This window comes from Tenrec ecaudatus, chromosome 7 (genome assembly GCF_050624435.1).
Source record: "Tenrec ecaudatus isolate mTenEca1 chromosome 7, mTenEca1.hap1, whole genome shotgun sequence".
Classification (NCBI taxonomy): Eukaryota; Metazoa; Chordata; class Mammalia; order Afrosoricida; family Tenrecidae; genus Tenrec; species Tenrec ecaudatus.
The window spans coordinates 122,036,046-122,058,497 of NC_134536.1; the positions used below are offsets into that span (position 1 = coordinate 122,036,046).

Below are 22,452 nucleotides of genomic sequence, written 5' to 3' on the forward strand. Positions count from 1 at the left end.
GAGTTGGAACAGTGGTTACGCTCTATGTCTCATCAAAAGCTTGGTGTTTTGAACCTACCCAGCACTTCTGCAGGAGGAACACATGGTGATCTGTTTTTGTAAAGTGTGCAGCATAGAAAACTCTATAACTTATGTCTGCTGTGTCTTATGGGGTCACTTTAAGTTAAAATCCAATTTATTCTAACCAATAACAACCCCGAGGCTCTAGCATGATACTTGGGTTAGAGTGCACAAGCTTGAATACTATCACTTAAAGAAAGACCAATACTTAAGGATCTTTAACTTGAAAAAAGTTTCTCTTTTGTCTCAAATTCTCCAGGAGGTCTACTTGAAATGATGACAGAACATTGTGTCCAAAGGGCTAGGCTAACAGAGGTTCTCTTTGAGATGTATCAAGACTCTGCTGCCACACAATTGAGAAAGCACAGATTGCCAATCAGTAACCATAAGACATTTTAAGAAATTTGAGAATTGTTTTTCCAAACTCACAATTTAATTAGACAATCGAGAGAAATACAGTCCTCTACATAAATCTAGGAACTAGTCACCCTTCCACCATTCAGCAGGTAGCATATGAGCAAAAACCAATGGTGCTGAAGGAAGGCATTCTAGCTGCACTGAAACTATTAGCCAAAGTCAAGGCTCCAGAGCTTGATGGAATACCAGTTGAACTGTGTGAGCAAGCTGACGAAACACTGGAAGCACTCACTCATCTATTCCAGGACATTTGGAAGACAGGCAGGTGACCAACTGACTGGAAGAGATCTGCATTTCTTTCCATTCCAAATAAAAGATGGCCAAACACAATGCTCACATTATAGAACCAAGAACAATAAACAGTACACTTTTGCTGCAGTTCATCCAACAATGATTCCGGCAGTGCATTGGCAGGTACCTGCTGGGTTCAGACCAGATTCAGAAAAGGGCATGACGCAAGTGATATCATTGCTGAAGTCATGTGAATCATGGCTGAAATCAGAGAATCCCAAAGCATTCAACTTGTCTGAGTCATAGCAAACTATAGAGAATCTTGAGAAAGATGGGGATTCCACAATAATTCATTGTTCATATGGGAAATTTGTTCAAAGGTCAAGTAACAGCTGTGCAAACAGAGCAAGGAAATAGTGCATAGTTTAAGATCAAGAAAGGTGTGTGTAGGGTTGTAGCCTCTCATACTTATTTAATCTATATGCTGAGCAAAGAATTAAGAAAAATGGATTATATGAAGAAGAATGTGGCATCAGGATTGGAAGACTATGTGGTTAACTCAAGCCTGCCTGCTGAAAGTGAGACAGACTTGAAGCACTTGCTGGTGCTGATCAAGGATGACAGCATCAGCATGGGATGCACTTTAGTGTACTGTTGTTATGGTTGTTTTAGTTAGGTACCACTGAGCCAGCTCTAAACCATATGACCTTGTGCACAACAGAACAAAACATTGCCCAGGCTAGCGCTATCCTCACCATTATTCCTATGTTGGAATCCATTGTTACAACAACTGGGTCAACCATCTCCTAGAGGGCCTTTCTCTCGTTCACTGCCCATGTACTTCACCAAGCATGATGTCCTTCTCCAAGATCCAGTCTTTCCTCACAACACGTTCAAAGCATATAACACAAAGTCTTACTATCCTTACCTCTATGGAGAACTCGGGACACACTTCTGAAAGTGATTAGTTGTTCATTTGAGCAGTCCCTGATTCTTTCAATACTCTTCTCCAGCACCACAGTGAAAATGCATCAATTCTTCTTCCATGTCCAACATATGAGGCAATGCATATGAGGCAATGTTTCACTGTGTCATCATAGGGTAGCTGTAAGTAGGATCTGACCTGATGGTACCTAACAACAAAAGCAACATCAGTCTGACACCTTGAATATAATCAAAAGATGGCTTTTAGAACTCTAAATATTTCTATCCTGGAACAGAATCAATATTCCCATCAAGTGATGTAATCAATATTATGTAAATGTTTTCATGGGTATAAAATCCGCTCATTAGGGAGAGGAGAGTGGGGAAGTAGGGGGGAAAATGAGGAACTGACACCAAGGGCTCAAGTAGAAAGCAAATGTTGAGAATGATGATGGCAACAAATGTGCTTGACATAATGGAGGGATGTGATAAGAGTTCTATGAGCCCCCAATAAAATGATTTTTTTTTAATGAAAAAAGGAAGAATTAAGTTAAATTTTCTTTCCTTAGTTTTCCTTCATTGTTGAAATTTTCATCTGGATCTCTCATCTCTTCCTCTGTTCCACCTAAAAAAATTCCTTGTAAATAAAAACTCAACCTTTGTATATTACTAGGAGTAAGTTATACTAATAACTATAAACACAGCTTACAATTTTCAAAAACTTGTAAGAACACCTGTGCAAGTTTTATACCTTATGCAAGACATCATCAATTTTGTGGTTTCCACTCCAATTTTTTTCTTCTCGTTTTACCCAAAAAGACTTCATTGAATTGTTCTCCAATCAATAATTTTCCCTGCTGTTTCAACAGAGTTATATAAATAAAGTTCTACATAATGGATTATCTCTAACTCAGAATGGACATTTTAAGAGTTTATTATTTGAACTCTTTAAGGCTTGGGAATCTTTTACATTTGAAGACTTTACATTTATGTTAGTAAAATGGTATAGTTTATTATGTTGTCTTCCCCCCCCCTCATTTTAACAAACATGTGTAGCAATCTACCAGTTGTTCCCCAGCAGCTGAACATTTTAGAGCAAAAAATAACATTTTCATTTTCAAGGCAGGAAGGCAATGCATGATTTTCTTGGAGCTTCCCATCTCATCAAATTCAACACTGTCCCGTTGGAAATGGATTTTGAGGTCAAAAGAGAATTTAGGTTCTTTCCCAAGTATGTGCAATTACCCATAAGAATTGTTGAAAATCATTTCATATTTCTCCTTTAACTCTAATATGTAAGTATAATGTAACTAAATTATTCATTATCAGCTTCAGAACAGTTACAGCCAATGGTGGGATTCAAATAATTTAACTGGTTTACTGCCCTAATGATCTTCTGAAGTCTAAGAAGATACATCAAGAAGTAGTTTATTATATTGTACAGTTAATACCTAAATAAGAACAATAAAGGAAGTGCATAACACCAGGTTATGTTATAAGAAAGAGTTTTAAAATATTAATGAAAAATATTAAATCATGCCTGACAAACCCTGTAAAACAATTATTTAAGAGAGTTCCATATTTCTTCTTTATTGGCATCCCTACTTACAATATTCTTAGCTGCATCATCTGCTGTGATATGGGGGACCACCCTTCACAAACAAATGGGTCAAGAGGAGGTTAATTAAAGAGACATCAGACAAGACATGAAAGGGCTCAGCTCTTCCTGTGGCAAGATCAAGAGGGAGTAATGTATTCTCTTAACAGGCTTCTATAATTTGGGCTAGCAAACCACACCATACACACACATAAGAGGAAGGGTTGTATTAAAGTCTTACATGTAACAGACAGGGAATATACTAAGTGTATGACATGACAGGAAAAGGAGACACTAGGGGCATACCCATGACAGGGCGGCACAAGGTGGGTGGGTTCTAGTATTAATATGGTAGTCTAACCTTGGTCGTCTCTGAGTTGACTTGACCTTACGTGTCTCTGAGCTCTTCTCCAAGAGGAAAAATCTATGATCCTTATCAGAAGGGACTGGGCCATACATAGGGTTAGATAGTCTGACTGCTTTTGATGACAGGTAATCTTCAGGCAGAGAGCCTTCACAGCATGTCAAGGTCAGGTTGTTTGGCACTTTTTCTCTGTAGGTCCTGTGCTTGTTTACTGAAGTAACAATCACAGGGGGATAAAAGTGTAGCATTTCATCAGAAGTCTAATGAGTTTTATGAAGTGAACAATATTACAAGGACACTTATGGACAATGTTTTATACCTAGGGATGGCATAAACATTGCTAAGAATACATCACTGTGGTAAGGAATATAAATTTGAGATCGGGCAGCTGCTCAGAGAGAGAACCTTTATTCCAAATGCCATTTTAACACCCGGTTCACTGAGCTCAAGCAGAAAATGGGTATTGGCTCTGGGGAACCAGTGTGAACTTCCCGACACTGGCTACAGGATTGGACAGGCTACGCAGCCCAGTTCTACACCGCACATGTGGAGCTGCTGGGAGTCAGTATCAACTTGAGAGCAACTATCAACAGCTATCCAACTTTACAGAATTTCTATTAAAAAAATAACCAAAACCACATTGGACAAAGTCAGGAGCATGTTATTAAGGGTTTGTAGCTTATTTTTATTAAAGAATTCTCCTTATTAATTAAATTAGTAGGAATGGCCACTAAAGTGTTTATAGTAATGTAAGCACTTATAGAATATTCAGATATGCTCTAACAAATGACGATAACTACCTTGTCTTGTGTATATAAATATATATATAAAACTATCTTTATTTACTCATCGTGAATTTTGTTTGTTCATTTACTTTCTGAAGAAGAGGACAGGGTTCCTTTCCTGTGTGGGAGAATTGTAGATTCATATTGAACATATTATGAGATTACTCTCCTCACATCCATAAGGCTTCTATGCAATAGAATTCTTTCAGTTTTCTAAATTTAATCTTGTCTCACGTCCCTACTTCATAAATAAAACTGCATTAAGATATGGATGCCAGATGGTAGTAGGACATAATCAGGTAAATAAGTGACTTTCTCCCACACACTTCCCTCCTCAGTGCAGAAACGGGACTCCAAACGCTCAGTCAAGAATACATTAATGCTCAAATATTAAATATAAAAATATTAAGGACCTATCTACAGTGTGGGTCCTAACCTTCAAGAATGGACATTTTCCTTGTAATTTTAAGTCACCACAACTATGAAGGGGCTTCAAGATTTCATGAAAATATGGAGATAAAAGATAATTAATTTTCCAAAGACATTTGAAATCCATTGTATATTTTTATGTCTAATATAGTCATCATATGGATTATTCAATTTAGTAAGATTTTTCATCTCCAAAGATGGACTTGGAATTAATTTACAAAGCTTTTGTTACTTACTAATATAATTATATTATAATATAATTGACTTAAAATGTTTATATAATTATATTATAATATAATTGAATAAATATTTCAAATGAAATATATAATCATTTCCTAAGATTCCACATAGATTCAGTTAGTCAGGGAAAAACTGTAAACATTTTAATAGCACTAGTACAAATTGGATTGATAACCACTTTAAAATGAGAAATCAAATTACTGTCCTCCACTTTCAGATTTGCATTCAGACAGATGTGTAGGAGATAGATTGTTTTCTTTTTAGAATTAGAATCAGGATAATTAAGAGAATGATTTGAGTGGAAAGCATAGAGAGATATCAAGGAATAGGAAGAAGGTGTGTGAAAGAAACACCATTTTCTTCTTAAAATATTCCTGTAGGGTTTCTAAGAAAGGCAAGTATATCGGCCAGAGTTCTGACAACATATAAATGATACATGCGATGTGATAATTTGAGGGATGTTAATAAGGGAATATTTATAAAGTGTGGACAAGATTTAAGAAAACCTGCAAGGGCTAATAATAGTCTGTAACCATTACTACTTTTGAATGGGCAATGGAACCTGAAAAGATCCGTTTCATAGATAAGACTGGACCTGAATAAGCTAGCATGTCTACAATCATTAAAGGTATGTGCCCAGGGCTTCTGTGAAGTATTTCTGTTTGTTTGTTCCCTCTTGGTTTCAGTGGAGGCACAGTTCTGGGACTGTAATAATTCTTCTCTTGTTAAGTTGCATTTGAACTTGGGAATCACAGTTCCTTTGGGATAAGGAAAACCATTACATTGTTGTTTGGTACTCAGGAATGCAGATAATAAATAAGTCAATGCAGAACTTGTTCCCTTTGTTGTGTTTTCCAGCTATGACTCTGCTCTTAGAGATGCTGCTTCTGGTGGCTGTGATGGGTCCGGTCTTCCCTGCAGATGAACCGGTATGGTCAAGGTTGAACATATTTTCAGAACAATTCAGACAACATTGAGAGATGATAACCACTTGTAATGTAGTTAGTCCAATGTCATTATGGTATGTGCATAAATATAAGGTAGTTAAGATGTGGATAAATATAAATATGAAAATAAAAAGCAGATTTCAAACCCATAATATGAATAAATTAGGTAAAATATCTCATTCACAATTTTAACATTGAGTTTATAGTGGAATGATTATATTTGGGGTATAATGGTACTATATTAGATATATTATTTAAATAAAGTAGATGATTAATGTTAACTGCATTGTTTTCTTTACTTTGGAGCAGCCATGAAGAGCATATTACATGCAGACCAATCCTTTCTGATACAGTGACTCAATGTATTCCTTTTATTGTCTTGTAATGTTTCCTGCATCCTGCAATATTTGGCCGATAGAAGTCCTCAGCATACCAACTCGACTCAAAATTTTCTTCAGCTCTGTTAGATTGAGATATGCTGAGCCTCCTATTTACTTTGTTTTGCTAACACTAGCTCATTGCATGCGCCCCAATATCGATTTCTTTCGTTTTCTCAAGCTGTATTTTTCATTGTTCTGTTCTACTTTTTGTCAACCTCATTTCATCCTCTTGCTTTAACTATTCTACAGTCAAAAGCAAGTTTGATCGTCTCTTTTGACATCCACTATCAGCTATTTTTTCTTTTCTGCCTTCTTAATGACTTGTTGCTTTCTTTACGCATGATGTTATCGATATCATCCCACAATTCATCAGGTCTTTTGTCCTTAATGTTGCACGCAGCATCTCTACTCTTAAGATTATCTCTGTATTCAGATGGGACGCACTAAAGGTTGGGTTTTCATACACTTCATCCGAGCCTTGCGTGTGAGGCAGCCTTTGTTTTGGCTAATGGTATCTAGCTACTCCTACTCCTGCTTCTTGCCACACTGACATCTCCATGTTGATCCCTGGGTCTTACATTGGGGGAAGTCCACTTGAATAGGCACTGCTTTTGATGTTCAGAAGAGGTAGTTGCAAGGAAGAAGACATTACTTTTGCCAAATCCTATTATGCTTCATTTCCAAGGCCATAGTTTCTGACTACTATCCCTTCCTTTTGTTTTCTACGGTCATATTCCAATCACCAGTAATTATCAATAAATATTGGTTTTATTCTTGATGAATTTTAGACTAAAGAAGTTGGTAGAATCCTTCAACTTCTTCATCACTGGCTTTAATGGTTGGTGTGGCATAATGGTTACAAGATGGGCTGCTAACCAGGAGGTCAGCAGTTTGAAACCACCAGTTGCTACATGGGAAAAAGATGAAGTCTTTTGCCCCTATAAAAAGTTACAGTCTCAGAAACCTACAGGGGAAAGAATATTCTCTCCTGTCACTTTCCGTTTGCCAGTTGGAATTAACTGGGTGGCAGTGAGTTTTTCTGGTATTGTGTTAATTGGATTCCCTTACAGGCATATTGATATAATCCTATCATAGATAGTGTTGTACTAAAAGGCAGGTATTAATATATTCTTTTGATGATGAATGTAACACCATTTTTCGTGCCTTAGTTATTCCTAGAATAGTAAGCCATACGATTCGGTGACTCAAAATGCTCACTACCAGTCAATTTTAAATCACTAATGCCTTGGATATCAATCTTTATTTGTTCCATTTCCTTTTTGATTACTTTCAGTTTTCCTGGATTCATACATTGCCCATTCCAGATGCTGACGCTTGTAGGGTGTTTGCAGTTGTTTCTTCTCATTGTGAGCCTTGCCCTATCAGTAGATGAAGGTACTGAAAATGCTACTCCATCCACATCCTTAGAGTCACCTCCACTTTGAGGAGACAGCTCTTTTCCAGTCAAAATCGATTACTTTCCAACCTGAGGACTTCATCTTCGTGCACTGTCAGACCGTGTCTGGCTGCTGTTTATAAGTTTTTGAGTAGAGCACCCCTCAGCTCCTTCTTTGTAGTCTGTTCTTAGTATGGAAGCTCCACCAAAACTGGCTCACTGTGAGTGACTCTGCTGATGTTTGAAACACCAGTGGCAGAGCATAGAGAATCCAGGCAACACAGTGACATCACCAAGTAGTTGTGTCTGTTTAAGAGGCTAAAAACACAGATTCAGCATACTAGCTGTAAGGGAAGCTCTCTCTGGCCCATATCCTTTCTCAACTTCCTTAATTTTCCATCTCAGGAGTTCCTGGGCATGTAAACATTTTAGTCTCTCCAGTCTTTAGATGTCTATCTTCTCCTTATATACCAGATAACAAAAGCATCGCAATGTGTCATGTTCATCATCAAAAGAATATCTCGATCTCTATATTAAATTATAAAGCTGTCTGTTTTAGGATAGTATCGACATCCTTATAAGGAAGTCTGGTTAACCATTAACATTTATATACTCTGAGAGCCAGGGATGAAGAAATTGAAGGACTCTACCAACTTTTTTAGACAAAATTAATCAATTATGCAACAAAGATGCGTTGATCATTTCTTGTGACCGGAATATGAACATTAGAAACAAAAAAGGAGCAATAGTAGTTGGAATATATGGCTTTGATGCTGGAAATAGAGGCTCCATGAAAAAATTTTGCAAGACACAGGTATTTTTCACTATAGATATGCTTTTTTTAATATCAAGAAAGTTGTGTAATATACAGATGGATTTCAGTGGATGAAATACACAGGAATAACGTTAGGAAGCGACAACAAAGAAGCTCAATATTAATCAACCAAATATAAAATCAGATATGACTGTTGAACAGATCATCAATTGCTCCAGTGGAAGTTTAAGTTGTAGGTGAAGAAAATGATAGCAAGTCCTCTGGAGCTCAAATGCAACCCCAAATGTGTCCCACTTGTATTTAGAGCATCTCTCAACAACCGATTTGATTGAACTAGTATGATCAAAGACCTGATAAGATGCGGGATGGCTGTAACCACATTGTATATGAAAAAACATAAGATTTTTAAAGACAGGAAATACAGAAAAGGCTTAAATGAATATCAGAAGAGATTTTTTTAAAGTATTTTTGAACATAGAGTAGATCAATAAAATAGAAGAATTTAGGAAGTAAAAAAAACTGAACTGAAAATTTCAAAGGGTTTCCTAACAAGACAGTGATGAGTATTGTAGTTCACTGTGCAAAGACATGCAGTTAGAAATCCAAAGACAAAGAGTACACTCAGCATGTCTCAAGCTGAAAGTGTTAAAGAAAAATAAATCCAAATTTTAAGTTGTTCTATTTGGAGGATTCATTGGGGGAAATGTTGAATGGTGCAGGAGGCATCCAAAGAAGATGGAAAGAATGCACAGACTTTCTATATGAGAGGAGTTGGTCAGCATTCAAACATTTTAAGAAGTAGCATGACCAAGAACTAATGATATTGCAAGGAGACTCCAAGGCAAAATGAAGACATTAGCCCCAAAGCAAGCTTCCAGGGAATGATGGCATTCCAATGAAAATAATTTGATAAGCAGTGAAACGTTATGAAGCAATGGAAGCATTTACACATCTATACCAAGAAATTCAGAAGATAGCTACTTGGCCAAGCAACAGAAAGGAGTTCATATTTGTGACACAACAGATAGCAGACATTTGTGAACAAAATTATTACTATTATATGCTAGGTAATTTTTTAAAGGGAATTTTAAAATGGTGGCAATAGCACATTGACTGAAAACAGCCAGAATCTGAAACCAGATTTAGAAGAGAACATGTCAAGAGAGGAATCATTGCTGATATCAGAAGGATTTTGCCTGAAAGGAGCCAATACTGGAAAGATGTTTACTTGTGTTTATTGACCATGGAAAGGCATTCAGCTGTGTGGATCATAACAAACTATGGATAACACTGAGAAAAATTTCAGAATACATCATTTTGCTACTGTGGACCCTATGCATAGATCAAGAGGAAATTGTTTTATTAGAACAAGGGATTACTGCATGGTTTAAAATGAGAAAACGTGTGTGTCAAGATTATAGCTTTCACCACATTTATTCAATTTTTATGGGGACCAAATAATCTGAGAACCTGGCTGATATAAAGAAAAATTATGTATCAGGATAGGAGGACGTCTTATTAATCACAGTTAATACAGCAGTTGGCGTAGCCTGCTCTCTGAAATTGAGAAGGAGTTGAAGCATGCCTTCTGGAAATCAGAAACTGATAACTTCCACATAGATTAAATTCAATGTAAAGAAAACAAAAAACCTCACCACTGTAGCAGTGGAAACCATCTCAATAAGCAGAAAAATAATTAAAGTTCTCAAAGACCTCTTTAAAACACTACAGGGCAATGATATTATTTTGAGGATAAGGTGGGTCTGACCCAAGCCAGAGTATGTTCAAAGGCCTCAATGCATCTGAAACTTGGAAAATGAATTGGGAAAAATGTACACGATTGCATCCATATGAAGTATGATGTTGGCTAAAAATATTGGAACTACTCTGTGTACTTCTAGAGGAACAAAAAAATATCTGTCATGGAGGGAGAATAGTCACAGTACTCCTTAGAAGTGAGCATCCCCCCACACCTGGGCAAAACACGAATGGAATGCAACAGAGCTGCAAGGGGAGCATAGCAAAGCAGTCTATGGGGAATCCCCAAAATAGACTTTTGGGGTAGGGTGTGGCACCTCATCAGACTCAATCAGAAAACATTCATAATTGTCAACAGACAGACTTGGAACTATTTATCGGCTTTTGTTGTTGTTGTTTTTCGTATCTATCTATATAAGATCAACAAGACCAAGGAGAAAACAGTGGGACTGACAGTGTTGGGGGAATAAGGGAAAAGGGCAGGTGGAGGAAAGGAAGGGGAGAGACTCAATAAACCCAAGGACAAGGGAACAATAAGTGACCTAAAATAGATGGAGAGCAGGGTGTAGAATGCCTGGTGGGGTTTGATCAAGTGCAATGTAGCCGAGAGGAATTACTGAACGCTGAGTGAAGGTCAAACATGATAGTGGGACAGGAGAAAAGTAAAAGGAAATAGAGGAAAGAACTAGGAGGCAAAGAACATTTATAGAGGTAAATATAGGCATGTACATATGTAAATATATTTTTATATAATGATAAGGACATAAATCTATGTATGCATATTTATATGTTAAGTATTAAGGTAGCAGATGGATATTGGGCCTCTACTCAAGTACGCAAGAACTGTATTTTAATAGCCTAGCATTCTGTGATGCTCGCCTTTCCAACACAATCACTGAAAACAAAAATCAATGCATAAGCTAATTTGGTGAAGAAAACTGACGTTGCCCAGTTATCAAAAGATACAGCACCTGGATTCTTAAAAGCGTGTGAAGATAAAAAAGTGGCCATGTAGCTGGGAAGCACAAAGCCCACATGCAAGAAGCACACCAGCCTGTGTGATCATGAAGTGTTGACAGGATCAGGCATCAGGCATCAGAAAACCCCAAACAAATCATCATATTGACGTGAAAGGGTCAGGGGAGAGCCAAGGCCCATCTGTAGACAATTGGACATCCCCTCACAGAGGGGTCACAAGGAAGGGACAAGCCAGCCAGGGGGCAGTATAGCACTGACGAAACATACAATATTCCTCTAGTTCTTTAATGCTCCCTGAACTCCTTACCCCCACTATCATGACACCAGTAGTAACTTGCAAATCTGGCTAGACAAGAGCATGTACACTGGTAGAGATAAGAGCTCTCGACACACAGAATCCAGGACAAATAGACCCCTCAGGAGCAATAATTGGGGTAGTGATCCATGACGGTACAGGGATGATAGAGTGGAGAAAGCAGGAACCTATCACAATAATTGATGTATACCCCACCACACACACACACACACACACACACACACACTGTGATGAACAACAGAAACGGATGAAGGGAGACAGCAGACAGTTAAGATATGAAAACAATAATAATTTGTAACTTCTCAAGGGTTCATGAGGATGGGAAGGTGGGTGAGGGAAGAAAAAAATGAGGAGCTGATATCAAGAGCACAAGTAGAAAGAAAATGTTTTGAAAAGAGTGATGACAACCTATATACAAATGTGCTCTCACTGGATGTAGGGATTGTTATAAGAGCTGTCAGAGCCCCAAGAAAATGATATTTAAAAAAAAAAAGAAGTGAGAATGACCAGATGTTGTCTCAATGAATCGGAAATTTTATCAGGAGAAACAAGTCCCCAGAAAAGGGCATGTTTGGAAGAGCAGAAGGGCATCCCAAAAGAGGAAGACCCCTTAGGAGATGGGTTGACACCGCGTAGCTGAAACATTGGGCTTCAACATGACAGTTGTGAAAACGGTTAAGACCAACCATATTCTTTATGGCTAGCTATGAGTCAGAACTAACTCAGCAGCCTGTAGCAACATCAATTACCATTTTGCTTTGCATATTAGTTTTGAGTGTTAGCTATAGTTAGACTAAGCCTAAACATTACTTCTCTAAAGATGAAACACCATGTCAGATTACATTCTATTTAAATTAATGCGAATTTTTCAACATGACCCTTAGCAATCTCTTTGTTGCAACCTCCCGCTTTGTGAAGGTGTGTTTAAAATAGTTCATCCCATGCACTCCTGTGGTTAGGTTAGCATGAAAATATCTAAAAATAAATCACATTAAGATTTCATTGAAGTCAGAAATGGAGATTTGTTGTCTTAAAAGAATTACTAACTTAATTTTATATATGAATTATATCTCGCCTCTCAAAAGTTTAACATTATTTACTACCCATTCAAAAATCATAGCTCCAGAGGTTTGCATGCAGATTAAACTAAAATCCTTTAATACGTATTTTTTATCTCATACTGTTATTTCCTTCTAGGATCCACGTTTAGCTGCTTTGTTACCTACTTTACTTGAAGTACAAAAAGAGATTGTAGATAAACACAATGAACTAAGAAGAAATGTCTCTCCAACAGCCAGCAACATGCTGAAGATGGTAACAGGCAATAATATAATAAGGATAATTATGTGAATTAATTGTGATATGAATAGGAATTTAGCAATAAACTTACCTCAAGAACTTGGTGGTTTAAATGTTTAGTGTCTTTTGCTTGTTTTTTCTTTAATTGAAATGTATTATGGACAAGGCAGTAATTATTAAATTCATTCTACAAATAATGAAATAATGTGCCACAGTGACCAAGCTATTAAATTGATAGAATTAAAACCAAATCTTTGGAAACCCAGTTAGAGGCCATTACATTGTCTTATCAATATTTTTCTTAATCTTCCATTTCAAAGACCTTGTTAATTTAGGATCAATTTCTCTTTAGACAATTAGCAAATTACATTCCTTGACCCCCTACAAAGTCCAGGAGTCTCCCCAGTGTATTCAGGCCAATTCAGTACTATTAAACAAAGTAACAAAAATACCTCCATCTGTTTATAATAGAGTAGAACCGATTTTAAAAATTAGCTATAGATATAATGTAATAAGTATGCTTTTTATGGATCAGATTAAATGCACATAAAATTTTATTTTTATTATGACAATGGTTGGAAATATCTTTCTCAGTCTTATCAATCTGAATGTAAGATATTGGTGCTTTGTGTATTTTAAGTGCCCTTTTCACACTTTTTTAGCAGTGGGACAATGAAACTGCAGCTAATGCCCAAAAGTGGGCAAATGTGTGCAAATTTGAACACAGTGAAAAATGGATGCGGAAAACTGGTATGTAAATTAATCACTAATTATTGAGTAAACAAATGAGTGAAACAATAACTTGACACTTTATGCTGTTACATTACAAAAGCATTTTGAATAAATGTCATTTATAACACAGGTCCAGGAGCCCGGGTGGCATAATGATTACACATAGGGCTGCTAACCTCAAGGTCAGCAGGTCAAAGCCATCAGGTACTTCTTTGCAAAAATAAGGCTTTCTATTTCCATAAAGAGTTAGAGTCTCAGAATCTCACAAGGGTAGTTCTACCCTCCCCTGCTTTTTCTGAGTTGACATTTACTTGGTAGCAGGGGGTCTGGTTTTGGTTTTGTTCTCATACAAGTCAGTAAAGATACGGAAACAGGCTTCTAGGAGGGAAAAGATTGGAAAAAACAGGCTTGGCATATTAAACATATTTAGGGAATATATAGAAACTTTGAAGGCAGGCTTTCTGACTTCTATACCACTGTTCTTTTCATAATACTATGCATTTTTAACTATTTTATGTTTATAACCTTTTGTGCTCTAAAAATAATTCTTTTTTCTATTTATAGATTGTAGTGGATTTTACATTACATTACTTCTGATTTTTAGATTTAATATTTAACATGTTTTTAATCAAAATAAACATTCATGTTTAGTTATTCTGTGACTGTTAATATTTCCTAATTAATCTTTGAGGATGAAACTCAAGTCATTTATGCTTTGGGTACCTTTAATTGATGTAATGAACTATGATGAATGTACTCTAAAATAAAGAAACATAAAAAAGTAGGTGGGTGTTAGGCTGGGTGGACTAGAGAAACCAAAACCAGAGACATTCCTATGTGTGTAAGAAAGAACTTTATATAAGAAGTAATTATATATCAAGAGAACATCCCAGCCCAGTCCCGCTCAAGTCCATAAGTCAGATACGTCCCTCTGTACGTCCCTCTTCAGGCTCACAGAGCCACATGCAATGAGGCACAATGCAGGAATATCACAGGCCAGTGGGTGCAAAGTTATGTGGATCCAATGGCAGTGGGAACATCACTGGGCTCTGGCAACAACAGGGTCAGCCAACAGGAAAGTGAAGGAAGGGAGAGAGTGGGAGGTTCACAGGACCCTCCTTAGGAGAAGGCCATGCCCACAAAGAGGCATCACCAGGCTATGCTCTTACTGACAGGTTGAATACCACCTCTACACTTTTGTATCTCTTCAAGTTGACTTGAAACCATGTGACGATCACAGTTGTAAAATAGCGCATTTTATCCCTATGAATGGGATGAACAGTCCCACAGATGCTTTGAATACTCAATTGAATAGATTAACATGGGAAAAGGGTAAGGAATGGAAAGTGTTTATTTCCACATGGTGTGTTTGCCCACCTTAGAGAGAACCCTGATTAAAGGTGTCATTTTAATAACCACTTGGCTAAACTCAACAAAGAATTACTTTCTGGTTATGCCGAACTGGTGCAAAAATGGCTGAATGCCACCACTGCTTGCCTCTAAGGAAACTGTAGCCGTACATCTTCCAAGAGAGGGTCGTTTGACCTTTTGCAGTTCAATGCACTTTTAACATTCCTTGCTGCATCACAATTCAAATGCATTGATTCTTCTTTGGTCTGCCTTATTCAGTGTCCAACTTCCACAGGCCATGAGATCATTGAAGGTACTATGACTTGGGCCAGGTGCGCCTGAGTCTTCAAAGTAATACCCTTGCTTGTTAACACTTTCAAGAGGTTTTATGCAGCAGATTTGCCCAATGCAACATGATGCTTGACCTCTTCACTGCTGCTTCCATGAGTATCGATTGTGAATACAGCAAGATGAAATCTTTGACAATTTCAATCTTTTCTCGATTTACCATGATGACACCTATTAGTCCAGTGGTGAAGATTTGGGTCTTCTTGACATTGAGTGGTCATCCACACTGAAGGCTGATATCCTTGGTCTTCATCAGCCTAGTCTAAATATAAACAAGTTCAGTTTGAAGTAGTAAATAAACTGTTTATCTGTTTTGAAAATAGGGAAGCTTCCATTATTATTTATACTTTATAGTATAATTATAATAAGATTATGAAGAGGAATGAATGTATTCTGTAGACAATTCAGGGAACATGTGTTCTTAAATATCCCAATTTACTGTTCATTCCTTTATCCCCTCTGAGCAGAGCTCTCCATGAGTAGTTTGTACTGTCTTTAAGCAGTTTGTGGTAGAAATCTCTGTGCAGTGGGAGACTGGATTGGGTTCTCAGTCAATAAAATTCCTGTTTAGTTTTTCAGAGTAGTCTTGTGTGATTTTGTGATCCTAAACAAGTTTCAGTGGAGCTTTCAGACTAAGACAAGCTAGAATGAAAGGCCTGATTATCTGCTTCTGAAAAGCTGTCACTGAAAACCTGGAGGCTCACAATGACCAACATTGTTATGAATGGTGTTGCAACCAACAATACTAACAAAACCATGTACAAAATCACAATAGTACATATTTACTTAGGTTCCTGAAAAAAGTCTTGGTGATGCTGGGCAAGAGCAGGAGAGAGAGTACAAGTCTTAGTCTGTGCCTTCAATAATCTCCTAATGCAAAGTGCACGGTACACATGGCTTCGATAGCAGTGAGTACATCTCTGACAGTTCGAAGAAATGTAATTTTCAAGCCAAAGAGATTCTTCATCTAATCAACCTTTTCCACACTCATGACAACTTCTTTGGGTTAGCCACTACTGACTTCTATTCAGTAAGTAGCTCCTTAGCATCTGAGAAACCATCCTAGTGTACCAACAATTAGCAACTTTGGCCCCCACATTTTCAGAATGGTGACAGTTCTTGTGTCTACATATATGGTTTATCGCGACATTGTATGTGTTACTTTTATTCTCATGAATAACACATTCCTCTTAGATAAACAGTGTGGTGAGAATCTCTTTCTGGCAAGTTTCTTTGCTCGCTGGTCAAATGCAGTCCAAGCGTGGTATGATGAAGTCAACAATTTAGTGCTTGGTGTGGGACCAGTGAGAGAAGGAGAAATGGTTGGACATTACACTCAGGTAAGAAAAGTCAGTGATTTTGTTGATGTTGTTATTCTGTTCAAATGACCTGTCCTTTAAAAAAAAACTTCTCTTGTTTTTGAATGATTTCTATGTTCAATTTAAGGAAAATATCCAATTGTTTAAAAAAAAATCATCCATCTACTTCAACTATAAGATGTAATTTGTAAGTACACTGTGGATTCTGTAGGAAAACATATATATTTTATATCTTAAAGAAACAATCTAAATGAAAAAAGTAGGGAATATACATAGATATGTTATACTTTTTAAAGTTTGTGATTTGCATTCAATAGTTTATCATTTTGTACAATAAACTACATCATTAATGTTTTAATTTTATACTTGCCACTATTTGTTTGGTGATATTTTTTCTTCTTCTCAATGTACTCTCATTTATGGGTGTGTAGGTTGTTTGGTATTCGTCTTTCAAAGTTGGATGTGGAGTGGCTGATTGTCCCAAAATAGGCAAACTCTACGTTTGTCAGTACTGTCCTGCGTAAGTATACACTTTAGAGTCGAATGCTAATGCTGTCCTCTGAAATTTTAATAATTAAAATTTCTCAAATAATAAGAAATATTGGAGTAGAAAGCATGTTTCAATCAAAGGAAGGAACCATGGTAAATGTTGTTTTCTAAAGTTGAGATATTTTTTGTTTTCTAAGAAAGAAGCCACAATTCCAAGGTTCAAGTGTAAATTTCAAAGGTGTCAATTTTCATGTCGAAGTGATTTGTTTTATGTCTCCATCAGGTTTCCTTAAATTTAGGCTTAATTTTATGAATGGGGGTATGGTGCAGTTCTCTAGATTTGGTATAATAATTTCTTAGTAAACTCGCTCATTGGAATGTGGCATTTTTGTTGCGCTATAATTAGGGTTGGGTAACAATAGGGAACAACACAGTAAAGTGGTTCCAGATCTCTCTCCTTATGTGTTCTGAGTCATGTTCTGAAAGTAATACATTATTGCCATGAAAAAAAAAATTGGATCTTAGGCATTGAGTACTTTAAAAAAATCCTAATATGTTGCAAATAGTCCAGAAAAGGGAAACACCCTAAGACTTTGTTCTCGGATTTTTTAAAAGAAAATTCCACAATAAACCATACATTAACTTCATGATTTATAGCTGGATCATGCCCTACTTAAGCAATTTGCTTGGATATAGCCGCAATCAATCATATGAATACATTGACGAAATAGGTACACTGTATCTATTCATTTTCATTTCTGTTAAAGTTTTAAAATTCTTAACCCTGGGAGGCAGTCATAAAAAATCCCAAACCCACAGCCATTAAGTGGGTTCTACTTCATGGCTGCAGCTCTTCTGCAGGGTTTCCTGAGGCCTCGCCGTTTTTACAGAAACACAGAGCCTAGTCGTCCTCCCTTGGAAGGGCCTGTGTGTTTTGAACCACTGGGTAGTAGGGCACACCTTACCCTCCAAACCAAGCCTCCTGTCTGATTTACTTTGTGTTTGTAGATTACCTGGGGACACGGTTATCCATTTTGAGAAGTGGAACCTTTGAAGTAATTTTTCAGAGGACACCGACTGAGTTCTATAGAAAATAACTGAAAGATTCTAGAAGATCTTAGGCTACGAAAAGAGGGCCAGGCATTGAATCCAGATACTGGGAGATGGATGAGGAAAAACAGAGAAGAAAACATTCCGAACACTTTTTGAAAACAGCTCTGCTGACAGAAACATTTCAAGTATCACACAACTTAATCACTGAACTACAGTCAGAAGCTCTGTGCCCTCATCACCACCATCAGTTTCAGAACAGTTTCTTCTTATATTCGTTGGTCCTTGTTTCCCATCGGCCCCATCCTTACCGCCATGCCCCCAGGCAATTATCAGTCCAGTTACTATCTCTATATACCTGCAGATCCTGGATTTCAAATGCAGCAAGCCATACAAAGTAACAAGTAAACAAACAAAAACCAATGACTAGACAAAACAAAAAATTTTTAAATGCAGAGAATATTAAAAACTGACACACGGTTTTAAAGTGGGTCAAAAGAAAGATCAAATGACAAGTTATTGCCTTTTAACCTCTTTCTGTCATAATTGACTTCACAATGCAGTCTGTCTGATAAGAAACATATTCACACCACTCGACTCTGGTCAGGGGGTATTCACTGGAGACTTAATCTATGTGTGAACCCTACAAATGGATTTGGGGCTTCCACCTTTACCCACACCTACTGCAAAATGGTGTTCCCAATTAAATCTCTGATAGCATCTTCTCCTTTGAACTGGGAATTTGTTACCCACAGTCCTTGGATCCCACAGGCTGGTATGCTTCTTTCATGTGGATTTAGTGGATGCCTCACTTATATAGCTGCTTCTTTCTATATCTACTTTATATTGTTTTTATACTGCAAAATCTTGGCTACTGGGGGTGTCTCCTATGTCTTGAGACTGTGGTACACACCCTTGCACACTTATGGTGCACTGCCTTAGCTACTTACTCTACCAGGTATCAATGGACACCTGGTCGTGTAGGGCTTATTTGTTGAGCTGTGATTCATAAGGTTGGCAGTTTGAAATCATTTGCCTATGGGGGAGAAAAACTGGCCTTTCTACTCCCGTAATCAATTACAGTATTGGAAACCCAATGGGGGCTCACTAGGGGTTGAATCAATAGCATTTAATTGTTTAGTATTTTTACTTTTCCTTTTTGAAACTAAGAATAAAAGAGAGTATTGCTCCATTGAATACATATTCTAAAAACATGTGATACTAGTTAGCCCATTTAATTGCTCAGGCCTTGAAATTATAATACTCTAGGAGATAAGTGAATGTGTGGAGTCACTCATTCTTTATTGGTACCTAATTTACATATTAGAAACATGTTGTTCTTTTAGTTAGTTAATGTAATTTAAAATTCTGAGTATATGTGCATTTTTTTTCGGTGACATGTTACTCTTGACACATAAACTAAAGAGATAAGTGAAACATGTTTGCCCTTTCGAATTTCAGTGGTAATTATGCAAACCGCCTGTATCAGCCTTATGACGAAGGGCTCCCCTGTGCCAGTTGCCCTAATGACTGTGACAAAGGACTGTGCAGTAAGTTTCACTCATGTTCGTTGGAACATGAGTTCTAGTAAAATGATATGATGTTTACATTTAATAATTCATTAATCATATGAAAATAATAAAAGTAAGTGATATTTTATGCAAAAGATGGAAATATTACTTAACATTGTATCTATGTATGAATATTTTTATACAATTTTGAATCTGTGTATTATTTTCAATGAAAAGTATGTTACCACATGTAAATGATATATTTTCCATTAATGTGTATTTCTAATTATGTTGAGTCCATATAATAATGGTTTCTGTGAATTGTAGTTAAGTGTAATAAAATATAATACTTCATTAATCAAAATTGGATCATTATAACATGGATGGTATTTTAAAATTTAGCTAAAGATATATATAATTCTAATTTTGTACGGTGATAAGATAGGGCTTATTTGAGATGGGAATGCAAAATATTTCCATTTATATTACATTTATCTAGTTTTCATTCTAAAGTACTCATTCTCTCCCCATTGTGTAGTTAGAATCAATAAGGTTACCTTAGTATTTAGTTCCAGTTTCCTTTGCTAGTATTTTTTTCACTTTTAAATGTCAAAATCATATCTATCTATGATATTAGCTCACAGAAGCCTCAATAAGGTTTTAACAAATAATAGTCAGATAGATATTCTATTCCAAATATTTGATTTCCAAATATGGATTGTTATGAGAGATGTAAGAGCCCCCAAATGATTTATTAAATAAAAATAATCTAATTTTTAAAAGAAAATAATAGTTAAGCCTAATGGTATTAGAATTCAGTCCACCATTATGCTCTGCAATGAATGACATTTTGTTACTGTTCTTTGAAGTACATTGGCTCTAATATGAAGTGTAATTAATGTAAGTGGAGAAAAAAATTTCAGTCTTATTTAAGCTAATGTATAAATAGACATCTGATTAACATTTATCATTTTGGGTAGCAAAATCCCAGAGAGATTCAATGACACTACTTCTACTCTGAGTTCTGATGGAGGAGAAAAGATCAACTCATTTTTAAAATGTTTTAAAATTCAAATTTTACCCTGGGGGATGGACAATAGAAAAATGGGTGAAGGGAGACGCCAGACAGTGTAAGATATGACAAAATAATGATAATTTATAAAAATTATCAAGGGTTCATGAGGGTCGGGTGAACAGGGAGGGAGGGGAAAAATGAGGAGTTGATACCAAGGGTTCAAGTAGGAAGCAAATGTTTTGAGAATGATAAGGGCAACAAATGTAAAAATATGCTTGACACAAAGGATGTATGTTTGGATTATGATAAGAGTTATATGAGCCCCCAATAAAATGACTTAAAAAGTAAAATTCAAATTTTAAAGGAAGAAATCCATTTAGCAATAAGTTTAACTGCAAGAATTTATCTTTTCTCAAGGCTGGGAATATCCACCATAATGTAATGTCAACTGAATGTCTATGAATGTCAACTGAATGTAATGTCTATGACACTGAAATCAATGACTACGTTGCTGTTTAGAGGGAAATGATAAGGAAGTCTCTAAATGCTTTGCTTTTATTCCAGCCAATAGTTGTCCTGAAGTTGAAGATAAATTCAGCAACTGTGAAGATTTGAAGAAACGGTGGACATGTAGTCATGAGTTTGTCAAAAACAATTGCAAGTCCAGCTGCAACTGTATAGGCAAAATTTATTAACTCTAGCAGCCAAGGCTAAGTGGAGGAGGGCTCCCTCATCTGCTTAGATTGGACATGACCCAGCAGGAAAATGAAGAAAACCTGGTTGCACAATGGTTACAGCATGCAGTTGCTAACCAAAAAATCAGCCATTTTCCTTTAGTTGTGGCAGTCTGCTTTCAAAAACATTGACACCCCTGGAAACCCTATGGTGCAGTTCTACTCTGTCCAGTTGGATTGCTGTGTGTGAGAATTGACTCAACCCCAGTAGGGTTTTTGTTTGTGTGAAGTGTTAGAAATGAAATGTTAGGGAAAATTTAATTACAAACAATAGTGGACTTTTTCTCTTAGACTTTCTTCTTTACAGAAAACTCTCCTATGCAAATTATTTTTAAATTATGTAATTGATAGTAATATCTATGGATTTTTATATGAATTTTGTGCTATGAAATGAAGATTTGAATCAAATTGGTGATTCTGAAACTTGTGTTTCCTTATCACAGGAGCACTATAACGCTAGATTGAAACTGAAAATCATATGTCTCCAGAAAACTTTCTAATAAGTAAAAGACTATTATAGCATTATTACATGTATACTAGACTGTAATCCTCTAACCTCTTCCCACTTATAGCTAAGATTGCTAAAATTAATGATCAAACTTGCATAAATCTTATAGGAGAACATGACAGCACTTCATATTAAAGTCACTATTCTGTTAAGCAAATCTTCCTTAAGGAATTATAAGTAAATAATATGCATACTCTATAAAACTTATTCCCTTTTTTCTTTGTGTGTAGGTTGGCTTTAGTATTCATTTCTGAAGAATGGCATTTGGAAAGAGAATGATAGTATCTTACAGTGCAGAGATCTGGCAAATGCTACTTTAAACTAGTGATCATGGTTAACATTAAAATGATAAATCATGTGGGTTCTTGTGACCCTTGATGTGATGTGATTATAAGGGCATTTAGCATCTGTAGCATTTTATCTGAAAAGGTATCACCCCAATCTTTTCATGAGGCAAAATAGTGGACAAACCCAAATACACCTTAATGACCAACATTTCT

General features: G+C 36.4%; 1 protein-coding gene across 1 annotated transcript; it reads left to right on the forward strand.

The window, feature by feature from the left end:
- Nucleotides 1-5,907: 5,907 nt before the first annotated feature.
- LOC142452483 (cysteine-rich secretory protein 3-like) lies at nucleotides 5,908-21,405 on the forward strand. Its single transcript, XM_075553775.1, has 7 exons — nucleotides 5,908-5,976; nucleotides 12,795-12,911; nucleotides 13,559-13,646; nucleotides 16,521-16,666; nucleotides 17,077-17,165; nucleotides 19,646-19,734; nucleotides 21,275-21,405. Exons 1-7 carry the CDS (start codon nucleotides 5,908-5,910, stop codon nucleotides 21,403-21,405), a joined length of 729 nt encoding a protein of 242 aa, XP_075409890.1.
- Nucleotides 21,406-22,452: the final 1,047 nt, after the last annotated feature.

Bases quoted from the DNA above. Each gene is read 5' to 3' on its own strand.
- LOC142452483 (XM_075553775.1), top strand. From the start codon at position 5,908: ATGACTCTGCTCTTAGAGATGCTGCTTCTGGTGGCTGTGATGGGTCCG. The intron at 12,912-13,558 runs GTAACAGGCAAT...ACACTTTTTTAG, and splicing joins CCAGCAACATGCTGAAGATG to CAGTGGGACAATGAAACTGC. The intron at 13,647-16,520 runs GTATGTAAATTA...CATTCCTCTTAG, and splicing joins AAAATGGATGCGGAAAACTG to ATAAACAGTGTGGTGAGAAT.